This window comes from Hesperophylax consimilis, chromosome 28 (genome assembly GCF_061612785.1).
Source record: "Hesperophylax consimilis isolate HC1 chromosome 28, BYU_Hcon_1.0, whole genome shotgun sequence".
NCBI classification, from domain to species: domain Eukaryota; kingdom Metazoa; phylum Arthropoda; class Insecta; order Trichoptera; family Limnephilidae; genus Hesperophylax; species Hesperophylax consimilis.
In genome coordinates, this window is record NC_142863.1 from 12,144,418 (window position 1) to 12,163,755 (window position 19,338).

The 19,338-nt window shown below is 38.0% G+C and overlaps 3 protein-coding genes across 4 annotated transcripts in view; 1 reads left to right on the plus strand and 2 right to left on the minus strand.

The window, feature by feature from the left end:
* d4 (double PHD fingers d4) overlaps window positions 1-5,545 on the minus strand; it is a 37,331-nt gene extending 31,786 nt beyond the window's left edge. For both annotated transcript variants that reach the window (XM_089648854.1, XM_089648853.1), the window contains exons 1-4: window positions 5,460-5,545; window positions 5,221-5,330; window positions 3,060-3,153; window positions 1,569-1,749 (exon numbers count right to left, since the gene is read on the minus strand). In XM_089648854.1, the coding sequence (XP_089504980.1) occupies window positions 1,569-1,749; window positions 3,060-3,153; window positions 5,221-5,330; window positions 5,460-5,545 (471 nt within the window). The remainder of the gene's footprint in view (window positions 1-1,568; window positions 1,750-3,059; window positions 3,154-5,220; window positions 5,331-5,459) is intronic.
* A 1,162-nt stretch (window positions 5,546-6,707) lies between these two features.
* Window positions 6,708-7,773, plus strand: Xrcc2 (X-ray repair cross complementing 2). The gene has a single exon (XM_089648692.1). The coding sequence runs from the start codon at window positions 6,787-6,789 to the stop codon at window positions 7,672-7,674; it is 888 nt and encodes a 295-aa protein (XP_089504818.1). The 5' UTR covers window positions 6,708-6,786; the 3' UTR covers window positions 7,675-7,773.
* Window positions 7,774-10,278: 2,505 nt separating this feature from the next.
* On the minus strand, window positions 10,279-18,978 carry LOC149410187 (uncharacterized). Its single transcript, XM_089648547.1, has one exon. The coding sequence runs from the start codon at window positions 18,716-18,718 to the stop codon at window positions 11,612-11,614; it is 7,107 nt and encodes a 2,368-aa protein (XP_089504673.1). The 5' UTR covers window positions 18,719-18,978; the 3' UTR covers window positions 10,279-11,611.
* Window positions 18,979-19,338: the final 360 nt, after the last annotated feature.

A 19,338-nucleotide genomic window follows, 5' to 3' on the forward strand; every position in this document is an offset into this window, starting at 1 on the left:
TTTAAAAACACATGCTTATTTGAATGCAACGTTGTGTCAAAGTTTCAAAGAAATCGGCGAAGAAATTTCGGAGATTTAAGGTTTTGAAGAAATGAACATTTACATTTTTATTTATATAGATTAATTTTACTAGATTAAACCAACAAGTATTTAATGAAATAAACATAATAGCTAATAGCACTTAGTTATGTTGAAAGGAAAAGATTATTAGTATAATAAAATTATGATTATCACATTAAATGATCTTTCTCTAATTTAAGTAAACTAACCGCTAAAAGACAATAAACCAATATGTACGTCTTTCTTCCTTTCAACTGATATTTCACTTTTAATATAAATCAATTTCACTAAATTCATTTCGAAATAAACAAAACCTTGGAAGATTTTTCATAATAATATTTCCCTTCTATATAATTAGATGACAATAATTTTCATAGCATCTGATTCTATTACACAATTAAGCGATTTAAAAATGTCAAAGCATGTTTCACATAAAATGACAAATCGTACATGTACACTGTATACCAAAAATGTTATGTTTTTGGTATACAGTGTACATGTACGATTTGTCATTTTATGTGAAACATGCCCTCTGAGACCTAATGCTCTTTCAAATGAAAGTAGCAAAAATAAACATTATTAATTAATTATTGAAAAAATATATATTTTAAATCCTAGTAAATTTTCATTTAACTACCAATTGTCATCAAGCAAATGTGTTATACCCAGTGGCGGTTCTTCCCTTAGGTCAATTGGTGTTTGACCCCCCAAAATTATAAGACAACAATAATAATCAATTATGTGCATCAAAACAACTGGTCTAATTCTTATTTTATTTAAAATGTAACGCGAAACAGCGGCGGCGGCGAGTGACTACCAGTGACATCTGTTGTCTCTAATAGAAGCTTTCATTCACAAGTCCACACGATTCGCCGGGTCAATTTAAAGAATGTCCTCTTTGGCATCTTCTGTCCCTATGCGCGCCATAGAATAAACGAGATGGCACTATATTTTTCGTCGAAGTAAAAATTAGGTACCGAAGAAAGCTTAGGGACGTTTAGGTCATGACCGTGGGGGTGACAACACGATGAATATTATATGTTTTACAGAGATGGTGACATAAACAAATGTCGGTTTTTCATTTAAACGCTTGTACTGTGTGGAACGATGGTTGTTTTTCAATTGGATAGTTCGAGAAACGTTTGGAATAATTATTTATGTTATTATCGATTTAGAATGAAGCTGTAGAATGAAACAAAACAAAAAAAGTAAAAGATCATTGTCAAATAGAATCAAACTCTTATTTTATTTACTTTAATGTTGTGCACAACTACATTAAAACTAAACATCTTAAAAATAATTTTCCGTAAGTAGGTACATGGATTGTGTATTTATTTCAATGGAAATATTATAACAAATTGAAATAGATAATAATATATGGGCACACATTTTTTTCAAATGACCTGCCACGACTGGATCCTTAGAGCCGCCTCTGGTTATACCACTGCCGGATTTAATTCAGGTCTGAAAGGGTTAATGGAAAGTTGCACCGACTGGCTTTCGCTTACCTTGGAAACATCATCCTTGTGGTGGTGACTGTCCTTGCTATCCGTGTCGTGAGTGTCCATGGGGGCCTGTGAGAGCTCCCCTTCGGTGGGCTCCTCGCAGCTGGGGGCCCCCACGCCTGCACCCTCACCCCCCCAGCCTCCGCAGCGGAGAGATAGGTATTGTCGCTTGGCCTTGCGCCATCTAGAAACAAATACATATTAGCAATTTAAAGTTTAGGGCTGATGTTAGGTGTGCCACCGGTGTAAGAAGAAAAAAATCGTAAATAATTTTTCCCTTCTAAAAATAAACAGAAGCACAAAACCATAGTTTAGGTTCCATGCACAATAAAATATAATATATTTTGCAGCATTTAGACTTTCTAAGCTGAGGGTGGCGGATTAATTTGCAATGAATCCTTACTGTTTTATCCTGGCTCGCTTTGGCAATCCCGAGGAATAGTTTTGGCTAGTCATAAGTGATATGTAATACATAGTAACTAACTTAAATAGCTGCAATAAGAACACGAAAACGTTTTACTTATGCTGTCAATAAGAAAGTGAATTTTGCATTTCAATTTTGTGTTGGGATAATAAAGAACACACTTTTTTGTTGACAGTCGTGGGGGGGAAGTGGGCATTAAGAAACATTTAATAGTAGCTTTGTTTAAAAAATATATAAGAGTCTTGAAGTAAAAATATATAAACTGGTAACTCCAATAATTGAGGACAGAACGCAGTTGACGCTAACCAAAAATTGTCCGAAGAAGCGAAGTTAGCAGTCCACAATGGTGTGCTGGTACCTACCGTGATGTATGGAAGTGAGGCATGGAACTGGCAGAGAAAGGATAAAAGTAGGCTGAATGCTGTATAAATGAGATCCTTGAGGCGTATGTGTGGTAAAACCATGTATGATCACGTGAGAAATGTGGAGATCCACAAAGAGTGCAAGGTTTGGGCATGTAGAACAAATGAGCAAAGAAAAGAGTTTGAGGAGAATATATGACGCAAATGCGATTGGTAGCAGAAATCGGGGACGCCCGATGAAGACATGGCACAATCAAGTGAATCAGATACTTGAATCAGGCCACGTAATAGAAGAGTATGTATGAGGCGATGTATGAATGTGAATGAGGCAAGAAGTGTGTGCCAAGACCGAGTTGTTTGGTGGTCCGTCGGCTATTTTCATTTTAGGAACGCCGTTGAGTGAAATAAAATAAAATGTTTCCTAACCAGTCAAAAGCATGAAATGAAAAGTAGAATACATTGTTATCAGCACAAATGATTTTGGTGTTGTCCTATATAGTTTTCAAAGCATAAACGTTAAAATCACATTGCAAAAAATTCCAGCAAAAATGATTATATATTAGAAAGGTCAGAAGTGAACTATCGGCAAATTCAGCTGTAATAAAAAAATAATTGGCGTTCGATTCGTTACAATGGTTCGGAAAAGTGGTGGGTACCATCGACTGAGAGTATCGACCAAACGGTGTGTTTTGATAATGAAAGACTTACCTAGCCGCTGGATATGTGTAGAGCTGTCCCTCCCGGGCCCCCGGCATTCGCTGCCGGCGGGACATGAAGAGGTTGCAGTGTGTCTGTGCCACGCCTAACACAACATAAAACACATTAGCTAGGTTTATCCATTTTTTGGTGGGTTCAATTTATTTATTTATTTATTGCATCTCACTATACATAAAACATGTTTTTTTTTCACATAAAAATCAACCTCACTAGGACTAAGCCTGTATCGAGGTTGCTTGGTGTAACTATAAGTGACCAGCTCAGGTACGGGGGCTCCATCGAAGCCAGAGTAAAGTTGGCCTCTCAGAAGCTGGGCGTACTGTACAGGGCCCGCAGATACTTTAATAGTACACAACTGCTGACCCTGTACAAATCGCAAGTGCGCTCTACTGTCGAATTTGGCAGCCATCTCTGATCCGGAGCCCCTAAATACCTGAAAAAAACCCTTGACTCTGTGCAAAAACGGGCGGTCCGTTTGATAGATTCCCCAATCTTAACAAACGGACTGCAATCTTTAGAGCACAGGCGTCAGGTAGGTATGCTGTCCTTGTTCTATCGGTATTACAATGGAAGATGCTCTGAGGAACTAGCGTCATTGATCCCTTCGGCACCGGTGCGTAGTCGGGATACACGCCAAACGCGCGCCCAACATTTGTACACGGTTGACATTTGTCACATGAGAACGGGTCGCTTCTACGATTCGTTCTTAAGTTCAACAGCTCGGCTGTGGAACGAACTGCCGGCCTCTGTGTTTCCTCCCTCCTACAACATGGGACTCTTCAAGACCCATGTTCACTCCTTCCTCTCCACAAAAAGACCCTCCACACAGCATCCCCAAAGATGACATAGGCCCTGAGGGAAATTATTTTCTTCAGGGCCTCCTGTGTGGAGTTAATATAAAAAAATATATAAAAAAATAAAAAAACAATTTACATTTGAAAATAGAATTAAGAATTTAAAGGTATGAGTACACACACACACAATTAGATAGAGCTTAGGAAGTAATTTTTTTATTTTAGTTTAATGGGGAAACACACAGTTATACATATTCTATATATATAAACAATTACATTTTACATGTTTACATGAACCAGTAAAGTTTCCATATTAATAATTACAATTATTTACAACAGTGCTGTATAAATTACCCAATTATTATTATCGACTTAGCATGGCGAATTTCTGTTATCTGTTCCGGTTTCAAGATGGCGATGATTTTAAACTGTTGTGCGCCGTAGTAGGCGATAGGCACAATTAAAAAAAAAAATTCTCTGAATTAATATAGATTATATACTATTTTCACAAAAAATATATTAACAAATTATCTGGTAATATGGTACAATTTACAAAAACATAGTTTAGTTATCAATTTGAAGTTAAAAGATAGAAATGGACAGTAAAAGGTATTTGTTAGGAGACCAAAGCTACATTGTCGATTCTCTTGCGACATATACATTTTGGTTTATTTAGTATTGATTGACATTTGTGAAAGTTTCGTTTCAATCTTAAGGAGTTTTGCGATGGTCAAGCGGCTTGAAACAAACACGTAGATTTTTGATTGAGCCAAATGTGTTTGATTGTTTACAATGTTTGCTTGCCCCAAGCTTGATGAGATTTTATATTTTTTGCTTAAAACGACATATCAAACAGGATTGCTTGATATGTCGTTTTGTCAGTGTTGACGACCGGCTTGATCAAGCATTAGTAAAGTAGTATATGAACTTGTACCCTTCTTTATACCAAATTCGTTTCTTTTTATATAGCTAAGAATGCTTCATCTCTAGTGTAATGAAAAAAAAAATATTATTAGAAAAAAAATATCATCAGACAGCAAAATAAGATCTACATTTCTTACTTCGAACATGTTCAAATCCTTTGGGTACGTGCTTTCGCGTCTTATATAGTGCCGGATTACTGAGATTCCACTAAACATATTATTATTATAAATTATAAATATTTTATATTATTATTATGCAAATATAGTAAATGCATTTACACAAAGAGGAATAATCTCACTGCAGTTGATCATAGTGATCCCATGGTAAAAGCGCAAAATGGGTGTGCCGACGCAAACAAAATAATATCAAAATGTTTACGGTTTAGGTAAGGAGATTTTTGTACACATAAGGTATTTTTTTAATAATTATCTTACCTGTCTGAGGGTCCAGAAAGGGCATACGCAGCCGCCGCTCCACACATAGTCGTGTATTGAAATTCGCTGAATTTTCTATAGCCTCGCGATAAGCAGAATCATTGAAAAAGCTGAAATTTTAAATGCATTTTTGTAGTTATTTCTAAATGAAAATTTGAGCGCGTTTTTACTGTAATTTTATTTTCATATTCGGTAATTTTACATAGTGTGGGTTTAAAGTATTTAAATTCACTATCCACCTTTCAATCTTCTGCAAATTACCAGGATTTACGACCTGGATTTCGGCGGCTGCCATCTTGTTTGAAAGTTTTATTACGTTTGTCATAGATCATAAATAAACCAATTCATAGATCATAGAATAGAGAATAGAGAATAGACAACAGACGCATAAATAAACCATTCTCAACAGACGGATGCAGATTCGTGGATTGTGTTGACAGTTTGTTGTAAATTTTCAAAAAATTACACCGACATGACAGGCTGAAAATATTGTTTTTTTTTCTAATACATAATTTTTTTAATCTTTGTTGTATTTCGCCTCTGGTGACCATTGTCACCCATTTTACCTATAATCGTGAAGTCTATTTCTGAACCGAAAGATTTTATTTTTTGTCACTACTTATTTATGAGGAGTATTTTTACACTGACATTTCAAATATTGTTCTTAATATATTTGGTAATATTTTGGGATCGCTGGCCACGCTTAGTATGAACATTTTTTAAGAAGAAAACTTTTGATTCACTTTAATTCCTATTATATTATAGATATTTTCAATTTGTATGGATATTCCAGTCGAAAAATTAATGCTTATAAGATTTTTTATCCTTTGTGATATGCATAAAACTCTTGTCTTATAAACATTAGTTTATCATCAAAAAATAATAATATTTGACAAGTAAAAATATTTCTCCAACAAATGTAGATATAATATATCTCGACGCCATCTAGTGGGAAATTCAGCACTAACAAAGCCTTTCCTAGAAAAATAAAAATGGTTGTTTACAGGTGAAAAAATATAATAAGCAGTAATTGACGATTGAAGTACTTGTACATATTGAATTATTTGGCGGATTGGGAATAAGCAGACATAGCTCAATGGTCCAGAGCACTTGACTGGACATCAGAAGGTGAGTGTTCAATTCCCGTCGGCGGCATTTATTTTTACTCGGAGATATTTTCAATTTGTATGGATATTTCATTATTCCAAGATTGTCTTGCAAAACAAATCATCATGATCACTCAGCTACTAACCGGTTACACAGAAGAGATTGTAGAAACAATATAAGTTTTCGAAATGCGAATTTTCTTTAGACATCTCGTTCTTGCTTAAATAAACCACTCACCGTTCTTGTTCTCCGAGTTTTTTTACGTTGAACTTATTAAGCTGATTTTTCGGTGTTGGCAACAATTTCAAATTGGCGGGCATGGCCCGCGCTGGTTTATCTATGGCGAATTACAAATTTATAATTTTGTTTTCGTTGACGATTTGACATTGACAGGTTGTAGTTGACGTTTCACTGAAAACTTTTATTCCACGTAATTTATTGTAGATTGCCGAATACGCAATGAGTATCGAAGATATAGACGATGGAAAAAATTTGATGGACTATCCTTGCCAAGTCGAGTCCGGTCTGCAATTCATGTGGAGAAACTGCGAGCGTCCAAATTTAAATTCAGTTTACCCTGAATTATTTGAAGACGGCCCAATCTGGAATAGTGTAATTGAATTAGTTTACGATGCACATTCGCACCATTCTGCACTGCTGTGTGAAATAATATCCAACGCCTTGTTACCAGAAGATTTCGGCGGCAAACAGGCAGGAGTCGTTTTCATAGTAACAGATGGTCATTTCAATTTGATACAGTTAATTGGGACCTTATATAATTTGGCAAGAAAACGGAAAAATGTTTCAGAGATTATTTCGCCTGAAAAACACGAATGCGCCATTGAAACTGCAGTAGCACAATCCTTAGACAGCATACAGATTCTGAATGTTTACGATTCCGAACAATTATGTATCACAATTCACAATTTGGAAAATGTAATTCATTCCCATGATAAAGTGTCGCTTGTGGTCGTAGATACAATTTCAGCATTTTACTGGGCTGATAGAATGATCGGTTCTAGCATGGTGAAGATGGATAACTATGTTAAAAAGTTGTTGAAAACCTTGCAGGAGATATCATGGGAATATAAATCAGTAATATTATATACAAGACCTTCTTACTTCGTGTCTCAATCCAATGTTGGTTCTGATTTGGACTGCTGCGTTAAGGATCCTACGTCGGAGAAAGTTAACTTCCGGGTTTCTATGAGATTACACCAAGAGCAGAGAACTTCCAAAAATAAAGCTGATACTGATGGTGAAATAGTGCTTGTTAGTGTGACCAACAGTACGGACACCATTGTGAAGAATATAAAAGTTAAAGATTTTGAATTACAATGGATGTGAAGACATTTCGTTACTAATAAAATCAACAAGGGACTAAAATACTGATTATGGATACCTAGTAAATGAGAAGATCATATTTGTATGTTTAATATCACGTAAAGCCAATAATTTAAAAATAGGTTTTGTTGATGCTATAACAAAAGTTAAAGTAATTAAACAATTGTCACAATTATAACGAAATTGGCGAAAAAGGCGCGCTTACTCTGACTTTATCCGGAAGATAAAAACTTCCTCTAGGCACTATTCAACCTTACTGAAAAGAAAGATATATCTCGCTATCAGTTATCAGCTATTGAGCCTTCGACCAGCTCGGGATCTCTGCTTAGTTAAAGGCCGTGAACTCGCTGTTATAGGCAGCCGGCAGTACATCCTTTGGTAGTTAACGGAAGGGCGAGCGACATGTGAGCTGCATGTCCAAAAGGAGATCTAAGATGACTTCCATCTGTAGATAAGTATGCCATATTAGGTATGAGCGAGAAAGTATTTGGGCTCTCGCGGTTTCAGCGTTTTCTGTTGAACTGCACAATCTGCATCAATTGGCGCTTTCAAATTTTGATATTGACCAATAGACTACCCTTTGCTGAGTTAAAGCCAGGGGCAAAAAAGTGGGTTTTTCCAGTATTGAATTCTATTAGAGCGCAAAAGCCGATTATTTGTATACAAACCAACGGAAAAATATTGAAAAAATTGTATGTTGGATCACAGTTCACGCAGAGGGCCTAAAGCAGTGATGAGCCCTGTTCGTGCGACCCACTTGACTAAATAAAATATTTAAAAAATGCGTAAATATTTTTGTGTACAGAGACACTGTTTTGCACAAGGGTCTAGTGAACAGCTTGTGGAAAGTCTTCAAAGTTTTTTATTTTTTCTTTCTTCTTTTTGTTTTGAAACAGCCGCTCAAAATAATAATCTTTTTATTGCATAAAATATGCAAGAATATTCTTAAAAAGACAATATATATATTAAAAATAAACCATTTTATAAAATACAAATAGGTTCGCGACTCCACTGACTGCAAATTTAACCATGTCAAGCTGTATGTACCCTAAACTCTGCGAACAAATTGAATTTGAATAAATTGGACCCCCACCTAAAAAGGTTAATCATCACTGGTCCAAAGTTTAGAAAAAACTAAATTTTACCTTTACACTAAAATTATACAGGCAACAATTTTTTTATTGTAATATCAGTTAATAGTACAGGGGGTGTAGCAAAACAGACGGTGCATTTTTGAAGGGATATTAAAAAAAGACAACACAACTTACAGAAATGGGGTTTATTTAATTTTTGAAACATTGATGAAGGTGATTTCTGAAGTTCGGCAGCATTTTGGCACATATCAATGGGTATAGTGGCGATTTCCTCTCGAATTCGACCCTTGAGTTCTTCCAAGGTTTATTTTGGCTGATGTTTAAAAACATTTTTCTTCAGCTAGTCCCACAGAAAAAAAGGCGCAAATTGCAGCCAGAAGGCCTGCTAGGTGGCGACGAAAGAACAGCCATTTTCAAGAAACGTTGTCCGGACCAAACCATGGTAACGAATGAAAACAGCATGACCCTCCTGACATAACGATACCACTCCTAGGTTCCTACCCCTACCACACGGGATGTACCGGCCCTTCAAAACTGCACTGCTGTTTTGCTGCACCCTGTACTTAATTTTTAATTATTTCATCTTTAGATAGTTTTTTTTTGTCCCTTTTGAACATTTTTACAAATGGTTCTTCCACGGTATTGGACTTTTGCTGTCGATTGTCACAGACTACTCTTTTCAAGAAAGTGGGGAAGGTCGGAAAGTACCTTCCCGGTTGTGCTGTGCAGATCTAGTGAGTGGCCGAGTTAGGAGCGTCCAAAGCTTACCAACTGCGGCGTAGCAAGTTAAATCCTCTCTCCGGCGTTCCATCATTGCACATGCAACATATTCTGCTTAATGGAACTAGAGAGAATTCATATGTAATATTGCCAGTTGATTTGCAACCCGATAATCTTTGTCTTAACATAAATATGTTTTTAAAAAATCTCAATAGAATAATATGACAAATTCAATAGAATTTTATTTGCCAAACGGGTTTCGAACCCGATAATTCGAGTTCTGAATCAAGAAGCAATGAGTCAACGGTTCTGTCTCTGATGTTGTGAAGCGGGGAGAATGGAGGATGAGAGGGATAGAGACAATAACTCCAACTTCCGAAATTTCCAATACATTCTGATGGCAGTGTGCTACACTAGCACCTCCTAGCGGTTGATTTTCTTTCATACTTTTTAATGGATTTTATGTAAAATTTAAAAAATTTTATGAAAATTTAAAATTTGGTAAACTAAATACGACCTTACTGCTTTTTTGCTTATACATAAAAAACTTTTAAAGTGACTATTAGGTTTTTATTAACAGTTATAAGCAAAACACCGTCACCAAGTACTATATAAATTCAATTATTTGTAGCCATTGTCTAGAAGGAATGTCAACATCCTAGCGGCTGTTCAGTAAATACTGCCAATATTACTGGATTATTATAATTACTCTAGGGTGTTCGACAGAAGGAATACCTTGATTCGAAGAACTACTGAACAAAGGTAATTTTTTTTTTAAATAAGTGAACACGGGTTAGGTATATAAGTGATTCATTTATTTACTGAAGACTCGTAAAATATTTGTATAAAATCATAGATAATAGAAGAGGTACGACCAAACCACATGAACTACCAAAGCGGCTATACAATGAAAGTTATGCATTTAGTGTATAGATGGAAATAAAAGGCTGGTCGCCACTGTGCGTAGACGCGAGTAACATGAAAGATGTTGGTGACGCTTTTATGCGCACAGCTTCATCGGATACGGCCCATTTACTTTGTTTCTAATATCTATGATTACATGAAAAATTATAATAAACTTAAAGATAAATAAACTGATATGTAATAAAAAAATAATAAACTGGAAGTAGATATGTAATCAAACAACTATAATATAAAATAGATTAATTAAAGACTAGCTGTACCCCGCCACGCGTTGCTGTGACTCAGTCTGTCCGTGCATATAGAGAAACAATAGCGCATCTTGCTTTTACGTCAGACAGATGACGCTGTTTTTCAAAGAAAGCTTATTTTTACCTGTCATAGATGACATCTTTATAATATAGATATATAAAAACTCACATATTCGAATGCAACGTGGGTCAACATTTCAAAACAATCGGAGAAGAACTTTCAGAGATTAAAGATTTTGAACAAAGAACATTTTTATTTATACAGGGTGTCCGGGGGTAAAGTGCGCTAACTTCGAGAGGTGATTCGACATTATGGTAGAATTGAAAAATATGAATAATTTTTTTCAAAATTACAATGTTTATTTCTTGTACAAACAATTCAACTTTTTAACCATAATATTAGTTACTCACACATCACGGTAAGAGAGACGGAAAGAATGCTAAATGGGTTATAACCAAAAGGCACTATGTAAGACACTGCTTTCCATTCAAACATATATGTAAAACATTTCTAGTGTTCTCATTTATTCTATGGTTTTACATAATTAAATTATGGCAATAAATAAATTTTTTAAAAACTTACAAAAAATCACTCTTTTTTGGATCAGAGGATAACAGCTTACAAATAATATGCTCTAACTAACTACTATGTGAAAAGTCCTTGAGGTAAATCACTAAATGACAAAAAAAAACATTCTCCATAATAACAATAATCATTTAAATGCAGTATCAAAATAAAGTATACAAAATCTAAAAAACCAAAAAAATTCTCTGTGACCTTATTCTGTGAAAGAATGATTAATATTATTTAGGAACATAAATGTGCAATATAACATTTTATAAAGTAATTTACTGTGACCTTATTACAGACTGTAAAAGAAATGACCAAACACATACACACATCGCCCCTATAACACAACCCTCTTGCAAGATGATGCACAGTCCTGCTATTGGTTAATCCAGGGGTTTTAAAAGCCCGGCAAGTAGTCTGGCAGTGGCGGTGTGACCATGAACTGCGGCCAGCTGCAGGGGAGTTCTGTGTTCTGTATCTCTCGAGTTCGCCACCGCTGCCAAATGCCTCTCGTCTCCCTGAGGAAGCACAGTGCCGCCGCGCCTCGCCATCTCAAACACTTCCTCAGCTAAACACAGCAGTCGGGTGACAGAGGGACTGCTCGAACATTGCAGAGGTGTGCGATCGTCGCTTCTGTTTCGAGTGTTGTAACACGCACCGTGCTCCAACAGGCAACTAACAATATCAGTGGTGCCCTTCTTAGCGGCAACATGCAGAGCTGTGGAACCTTGCACTACAGTTTTAGCATTGATAAACTTATAGTAAGCGCTGGGTTTGGTCTTCTTTACGTTCTGCAACAATACGCGGACCGTGTGTCCGCATGTTCTAGATGTGGCGAGATGCAGGGGGGTGTTCCCCTTCTGCGACACAGCAGTAGCATTGGCCCCATTGTGCAGCAACAGTTCAACAACCTCCACTGTTGCGGCAAAGTGCAGCGCTGTTCTTCCCTCACCATCAGCAGCGTTCACGTCCGATCCACTCTCTATCAAACTATGAACCGCGTCCCTATCGCCTTCACTGACTGCATTTAGCAAATAAACATCACAAGAAGGAACATAGCCGGAATCAACATCAAGTTTTGATTTTAAGAGTTTATCAAAGCTATCTAGAAATCCATCCATCTGTACGAAATTTGGGTGGTCGGAGCCCACGGTGGCATTCCTCGCATTCAAACCCGCTTTGTGAACCTTCAGGGCATCGTGTACATTTTTCTGACAGAGATATAGACACTTCATAAGACTTTGAGTGTAAACTATGTCAGTGTGATTGAGTCCCAACACATTCTTCTGAATAGCTAATGTTTCCTGAAAGATTTGCAAAGCTTCATCAAGTTTATTTTGCATCATAAGAACACTTGCCATATTGCGCCTGGCTCTGAGAGTCTCGGAGTGATTCAGTCCTAGAATCTTTTTTCTGGTTTCGTAAACGGTTTGATACAAAGCAAAAGCTTGATCGCACTTGCCTTGATCACACAACACCATGGCAATATTATTTTGAAGGCGTAGAGTGTCAGGGTGATAGGCGCCTAGTGTGTTTTTATGTCTTTTGTAAACTTGCGTGTTCAAGCGCAGGGCCTCTTCGTACTTCCCCAGGGCGTGAAGCACAAGGCCTGCGTGGGTTTTAGTTTGCAGTAGTTCCACATGCCCCTCGCCCAGCATTTCCTGCTGCCTCGGTATAATTTCCTGGAATATGTCCCATGACTCTTTATTCCTTCCGAGCCGGTGAAATAATAAAGCCAGAGTACTCCTGGTCTCCAGGGAAACTCGGTGATGAGGACCAAATGCTTCTACTCTCTTTCTATAGATATCTTCCAACATAGGCATGGCTTCAACATATTTGGACTGTTTGTACAACGCTAACATTATTTTATATTTTATGTCCAGAGTTCCTGGATTATCCTCTCCCAATATTTCGATTCTCTCACTAAGCAAATGTTTTAAAATATCTATGGCTTCTGTGAATCTTTCTAGCATAAACATTGAATCAACCTTGGATAAGATGTGAGGAACATTAACCTGCGAAATCTGTTTCAACTCGTGTACGTCGGGGAAACCATTTTTCATAGCAAGAACCACAAGTGTGTTGCCATCGGTATCGCGAGCTTTCATTACAGCCTTTATGATTTCTACATTCTTAATTTTGGTTATATCCTTAATTACCCTAATATTGCGGGTTCTTACTTTCCTAAAACACAGTTCGACCATTTGAAGTAAGGATTTAATATCTTTGTGTGTAGCAAAATCCAACGGAGTCTTCATATTGTCAGCCTTGTGGTTGTGTGCTGCGCCATTTTTCAACAAAGATTCAACTATTCCCGGATGAGAGTATTTGGATGCGTAATGCAGAGGACCATTGCCGCCCTTTCCAACAACACTGGGATTGGCTTTACTCTTCAACAAAATGTCACAAACCTCCTGAAAGCCCTTCCAGGAGGCAATGTGCAAAAGCGTTGCATTATCAGAACTCTTTGCATCTACATATGTTGCCAAGTCTTTAACCAAACTGCCAACCTTTAAAACGTCATTTCTTTTGACAGCCTTAAATAGTTTTTCAATTGACTCTAACAATTCTTTAATATCTGGACTTTTAGTCAAATCTGCGGGGGTTCTACCAAAGTAATCGATGGCATCATACACTGCACCGCTACGTAATAACAACTTAACCATCTCTGTGTGTCCCCGTTCGGCAGAACTGTGAATAGGCAAGTAGCCATTTAAATCGGTGGAATTAATATGGACATGTTTGTCCATCAAGTATTGAGCCACAGCTAACTGCCCTCCTCCCGCGGCGCAATGCATCAGGGTACAGCCAGCGGATCCCGGATCATCAATACTCATCCCGAGCTCCAGGAAGAAAGTCAAGATGTGATGATGGCCATCTCTAGCGGCTATGTGAATCGGTTTAGAGCCTAGTTTGTTTCTAGCATTTATGTCTGCTCCTCGGTCTACTAAGACTTTTGTTATTTCGAGACTACCTGCTTGAGCTGCGATATGCAATAATGTCCAGTCGTCATTGCCTCTGTCGTTAATCCTAGCGCCTATTTGTTGCAACAATGTTAAGGTATTTGGCATTTGGACATTAGCAACTGCTAGTTCTAATGGTGTTCTATTCTTCAAATCTCTGAAGTTAGAGTCTGCTCCCCAGTGGAGTAATCTTTCCATAATATCTGGTTTGTTCACGAGGACTGCGAAATAGAGCGGTGATAGATTAGGATCCGCGGGATTGACATTTGCTCCATTTTCTAGCAACACTTCGACAAACTCTGTATGTCCAGAAAATATTGCAATTAATAAAGGCGAAGGGTCTCGTAAGCAATCCGCAACTTTCATTCCTCTTTTTATCAATTCTCTGGCTATTAAAGCATCACCATTTACAGCCGCCATGTATAAGAGGTTTGATCCCTCTCGATCTTTAATATTAATGTCAACATTTTTCTTCTTTAACAAAGCTTCAACTACAAGCCTATGCCCTGCTTTAACTGCAGATAACAGTGGTTTACCTCCGCCAAAATTAACATCCGCTCCTTTGGCAATCAAAATGTTCAATAGGTCTTTATTGTTATTCTCTGCTGCGCAGCATAATGCGGTAGAACCAGTGGCATCCACGTGGTTAACATTTGCTCCGTACCTTAACAAGATCTCAACGACTGCCTTGTGATTCCCACTGGCAGCCATATGCAACGCGGTGGCACCACCTTCGTCCTGGGCATCAACATCAGCCTTTCCATGGAGCAAAACTTCTACCACTGAACTGTTTCCAGCAAACGACGCAATATGCAACGCTGTGCTACAAAACTTTCCTTTCCCATTGACATCGGCCCCAGACTCTAGCAGCATTTGAATGGTTTTCTCATTGCAAGTTTTAGTAGCAGCTTCGTAAATTGGTGTACTATTACTATTACTTTTACAGTTTACTTTAGCCCCTTTTTTTATCAAAGCCTCTGAAATAGCTGCATGACCATTTCTAGAACTGAGATGCAGAGCTGTGAAACCTTCTTTGTCTACAGAATGTACATTAGCTCCTGCTGCTAGCAAAATGTCTACGACTTGCTGATGACCTGCAATTGCAGCCAGATGCAATGGTGTCGCTTCACATGTGTCTCGGGTATGGATATCGATTCCCGTTTTAATTAAAGTCTCCACAACAGAAGTGTGACCAAGGGCAGCAGCAATGTGTAAAGCTGTTGAGCCGTTAACATCTCTGCTATCCACCAAAGCGCCATTCTGCAATAGGACGTCAACTATATCTGCATATCCATCCTTGGCTGCAAAGTGAAGCGGAGTGAAGCCGTCTTTTCTCCTAGCATTGACATTGGCGTTGCGTTGCAACAGTAAACTAACGATGAATGCATTACCATTTGACACAGCTGTATGGAAGGGAGTATGATTGTATGCAACATCTCCGTTATTCACAAAAGCACCTTTATCCAAGAGGATCTTGACAGTCTCTCTGTGGTTGTTTTCCACTGCAAAATGTAATGGGTACTGACCCTGGGACTCCCTTAGGTTCACATGAGCCCCCTTCTCTAGTAAAGCGTTCACAACCTCCTGGTGACCATTGAGTGCTGCCAGATGCAATGGAAAGGCGCCTAAGTTAGTCTTAGCATTGACATCAGCTTCATTTAATAGCAAATACTGTACTATTTCTATGTGACCAAATTCTGCAGCTGTGTGAAGGGAAGTAAAGCCCCCAATAACAGTATTTTCATCTACCGTAGCATCTTTCTCCAAAAGGGTTTTAACCACATCCAAGTAATTGTTCACCACGGCATAATGCAAAGGAGAATTTCCCCCGTTATCTTTGTCAGTGGTTTTGGCCCCTAGTGAAATTAATGTCTTGACAGTTTTCTTGTGGCCATTGCAGCAAGCCAGGTGTAACGGTGTCTTTCCAGCATCATCAACTTGATTAATTGTGTTTCCCATTTCTTCCACTAAGAATTTCACAATGACATCTCTTCCAAAAGTTGCGGCAACGTGCAGGGCAGTTTTACCATTGACATCTCTCACTTCAGTGCTAAACATTTCCTTTTTAGTCAAGAACTTGATAGTTTCAATATTAGGTCCTCGTGCAGCATAATGTAGTGTAGTCGACAGATCTTCCTTTCTTGAACATATATCAGCTCCTTCTGTAACTCCTAATGCAAATTTATCAAAGTTTCCGTCAAGAAGAGACTTCCACATTTCCTTCTGTTTATCAAGAATAGATATTCCCCGCTCGTATCTCTGTCTCAGTAGTTTGATATTGTGTATGAGAATGTTCCCTATTTTACAGTTCAGTAACAGGTCTTTGGTTTCAGTAAGTTTTATGGCATTGAGGAGCACAGCGGACCAAGCATCAGTTGGCATAATGTCTACCAAGGCATTCCCGTGAGCTAAGTGATTGCGCAAGCATTTGCCGCTCAACAGAGGCATGTCCCCATCTAGATACAGCACATTGCTAGGAACACACTTGGAGCTATCTAATAGGGACATTGTATCCAGCACAAGAGCTTCTACCATCAATCTATTTCCAGTCTCATCTTTATAGAACTTTGAAAGATGCTCATGTAATTGACCACACATCACATCAGTTTCTACGGTCATCCCCAGTTCAGTTAATTTCTGAGTGAGTCGTTTACTTGTTATCTCCCTGTCGTTTTTAACACTCTTATACTTTTTCTGTCCATTGTTATTTTTATTGAATTTGTTCAACAATAATTGTCTACCATATTCATCAATGCGGTTAATATTAACATCAATTAATCCAGTATAATTAATTCTAACTATTGCTAATTTTATTTCGAAAGCTATCTCCGGTTTAATTCTTGTAGATACGCTGTCATAAAGTTTAGATAATAGGCTACCTAGCATTACATATCTCCAATTTTCTTTAGGATTTTCTTGAGATGAAAAGTTTCTTAAGGCTCTATTAGCTGCAAATTTTAAGCCCCTTATTATGTTTCCCTTTCTTTCTTTACTGATGTCATAAAAGGTGGTAGATAAATGAACTATTACTTTTAAACTAACATAGTCTTCCATTGTTAACTGATGTTCTAATTTTGATTTGTTGAGGACATATTTTATTTCAGCAAACAGTTTTTTCTCATATGGAGTTTGATCTACTATTTTTCTAATAATGTCTTCGATAAAATCTTCAATTTTTCGATGGCCTTTTGTAACAGTATCTGTTTTTTGTACATCCACAATGCAAATATCACGAAAGATGTTTGCAATTTCGAGAAATTCATCTACACTATCACTGTTGAGGAGCGTGGTCAGCATACATTTTATTTTGTTAACTTTGCTGGAGTATGTTATGTCAATAATGACTGATGCAATCTTTTTAATGTCATTTTGAATATTAGAATATAGTACAGGGTCTTTCAATTCTGAGTGTGGATGGGATAGAGAGAGTCGCAAATCTTGCAGAACTTTTCTGGTTTCTTTGGGTGCAGAGTGGAGGAGAAGATCACTCACGGCTGGGGAGAGCTTGGGGCTGTCCAATGTGTTCTTCAGATGCTCTCCCGTCACCTGGAGGGCTCTCTTGATAGTCAACTGGCCGAGTCTAGTAGAAGGGTCTGCCAGCAAGGCCGCGTCTAGGTATGTCTTTATCACATGGAGCGAGGAAACGTCTCTCACCTCCTTATAGTCTGCGTACAAGTGTGGGTATTTTCTGCTGATGGTAGCAGCAACGTCCTCGCGGCTAAAGATTACAGGTTTCTGAAGTGCCCGGATATCTGTAGACACAATGTATTCCTCCAATTCTTGCAGGGCAGAGGTAAACCTGTTCAATTCCTTCAGTAACCTCTTTTTCCTTAGTACGGACAAATAGAATAAATTCAATTCTTGTCGCTGAATGTGGGCAGACACAAAGCTCACCAAGCAGAACTCCATTTCCTCCCAGGGCAGAATATTGTATGTGGACTTCAATTGATGTTTCAGTATGTGGATATTCTGAGCTATGAACTTGGCTGTGTATAAAAAGTGACTGTCCACTTCTGTTAAAGTATTGATATGCGCAATATTTTCCCCAAGCAGTTGGATGCGTTCTTGGATATTAGCGGAGGATGAGACAGGAACCGCTCCGTCGCCTTTGGAGAAGAAACGTAGATCGAGCAACTTATATCGGACCAACAGATGCATTTCCTCCGACACGAGGACATTGTTTAAGAGTAATTCCTCGTAAGACTCGGAAATAAGTCGCTCCGAGAGTTCGGGCGTAACTGACACGAGGAGTGGGAGGAAGAGCTCCACATTGCTGGAGCGGATGGAATAGTAAACGGCATTGTGTCCTTCATATTCTTGCTCCATTGAACACCAGCGAGGTACACCAACAACTGCCGCATCAGAGGTGTCCTTCAGTAACAGCTTCAATAAGTCAGCCCTGTTGTGCTTGCAAGCCAAGGTGATGAAGGGGAATGTGGGCGAGTCCATCCCCCGAAGCCGTCTCAGGTCTGGGCGGGACCGGCAGGCCAGTAGAGCTGACACTTGAGGAGTCTTATCTGCTTCCATTATCAGTCACACTTCAACACAATCACACTAAGATATACTGCCACGAACTATTACTACACATGATCCAATGTTACAAGTAACCATCGAACAAGTTATATCAGTTCATACCAAGTTGATGAATATCACACTTCCAAAGTTATTAGTCATTTTACGAAAGGATAATATAACAATACACAACAGTATCACTGAACTCAACAAAATCTCGATTAGATGCAAAGACAATTCAATTACAATGCAACGATCGATTTCAAAACCGAACCGAAAAGATAACACCGTCGAGTGATTCAGAGTATTATTTGTGTTCAGTTTTATGGGTTGGTGGACCGTGTTGAGCGCAAAAACGCAAGACTCCCAAACTGTTTTTTCCTCGGTTCATACCTACCTATGAAATATTGTGAACTATTTAAATAGTGGCCAATTTTTTTAAATTTACTAACTGATACAAATGCACAAAACATAGTGTTCAATTTCAATGACGCTCCAATATAATGCTCATCAGATTTTTTCTGCAGAACTACCAATCTACATACAATAACAAAATCCAAAAACAAAATGAATACTATACCCGAAGGCATTATCCCAGGACATGATGTTTTTTTTTTTCAAAAGGAGCGTCTTAC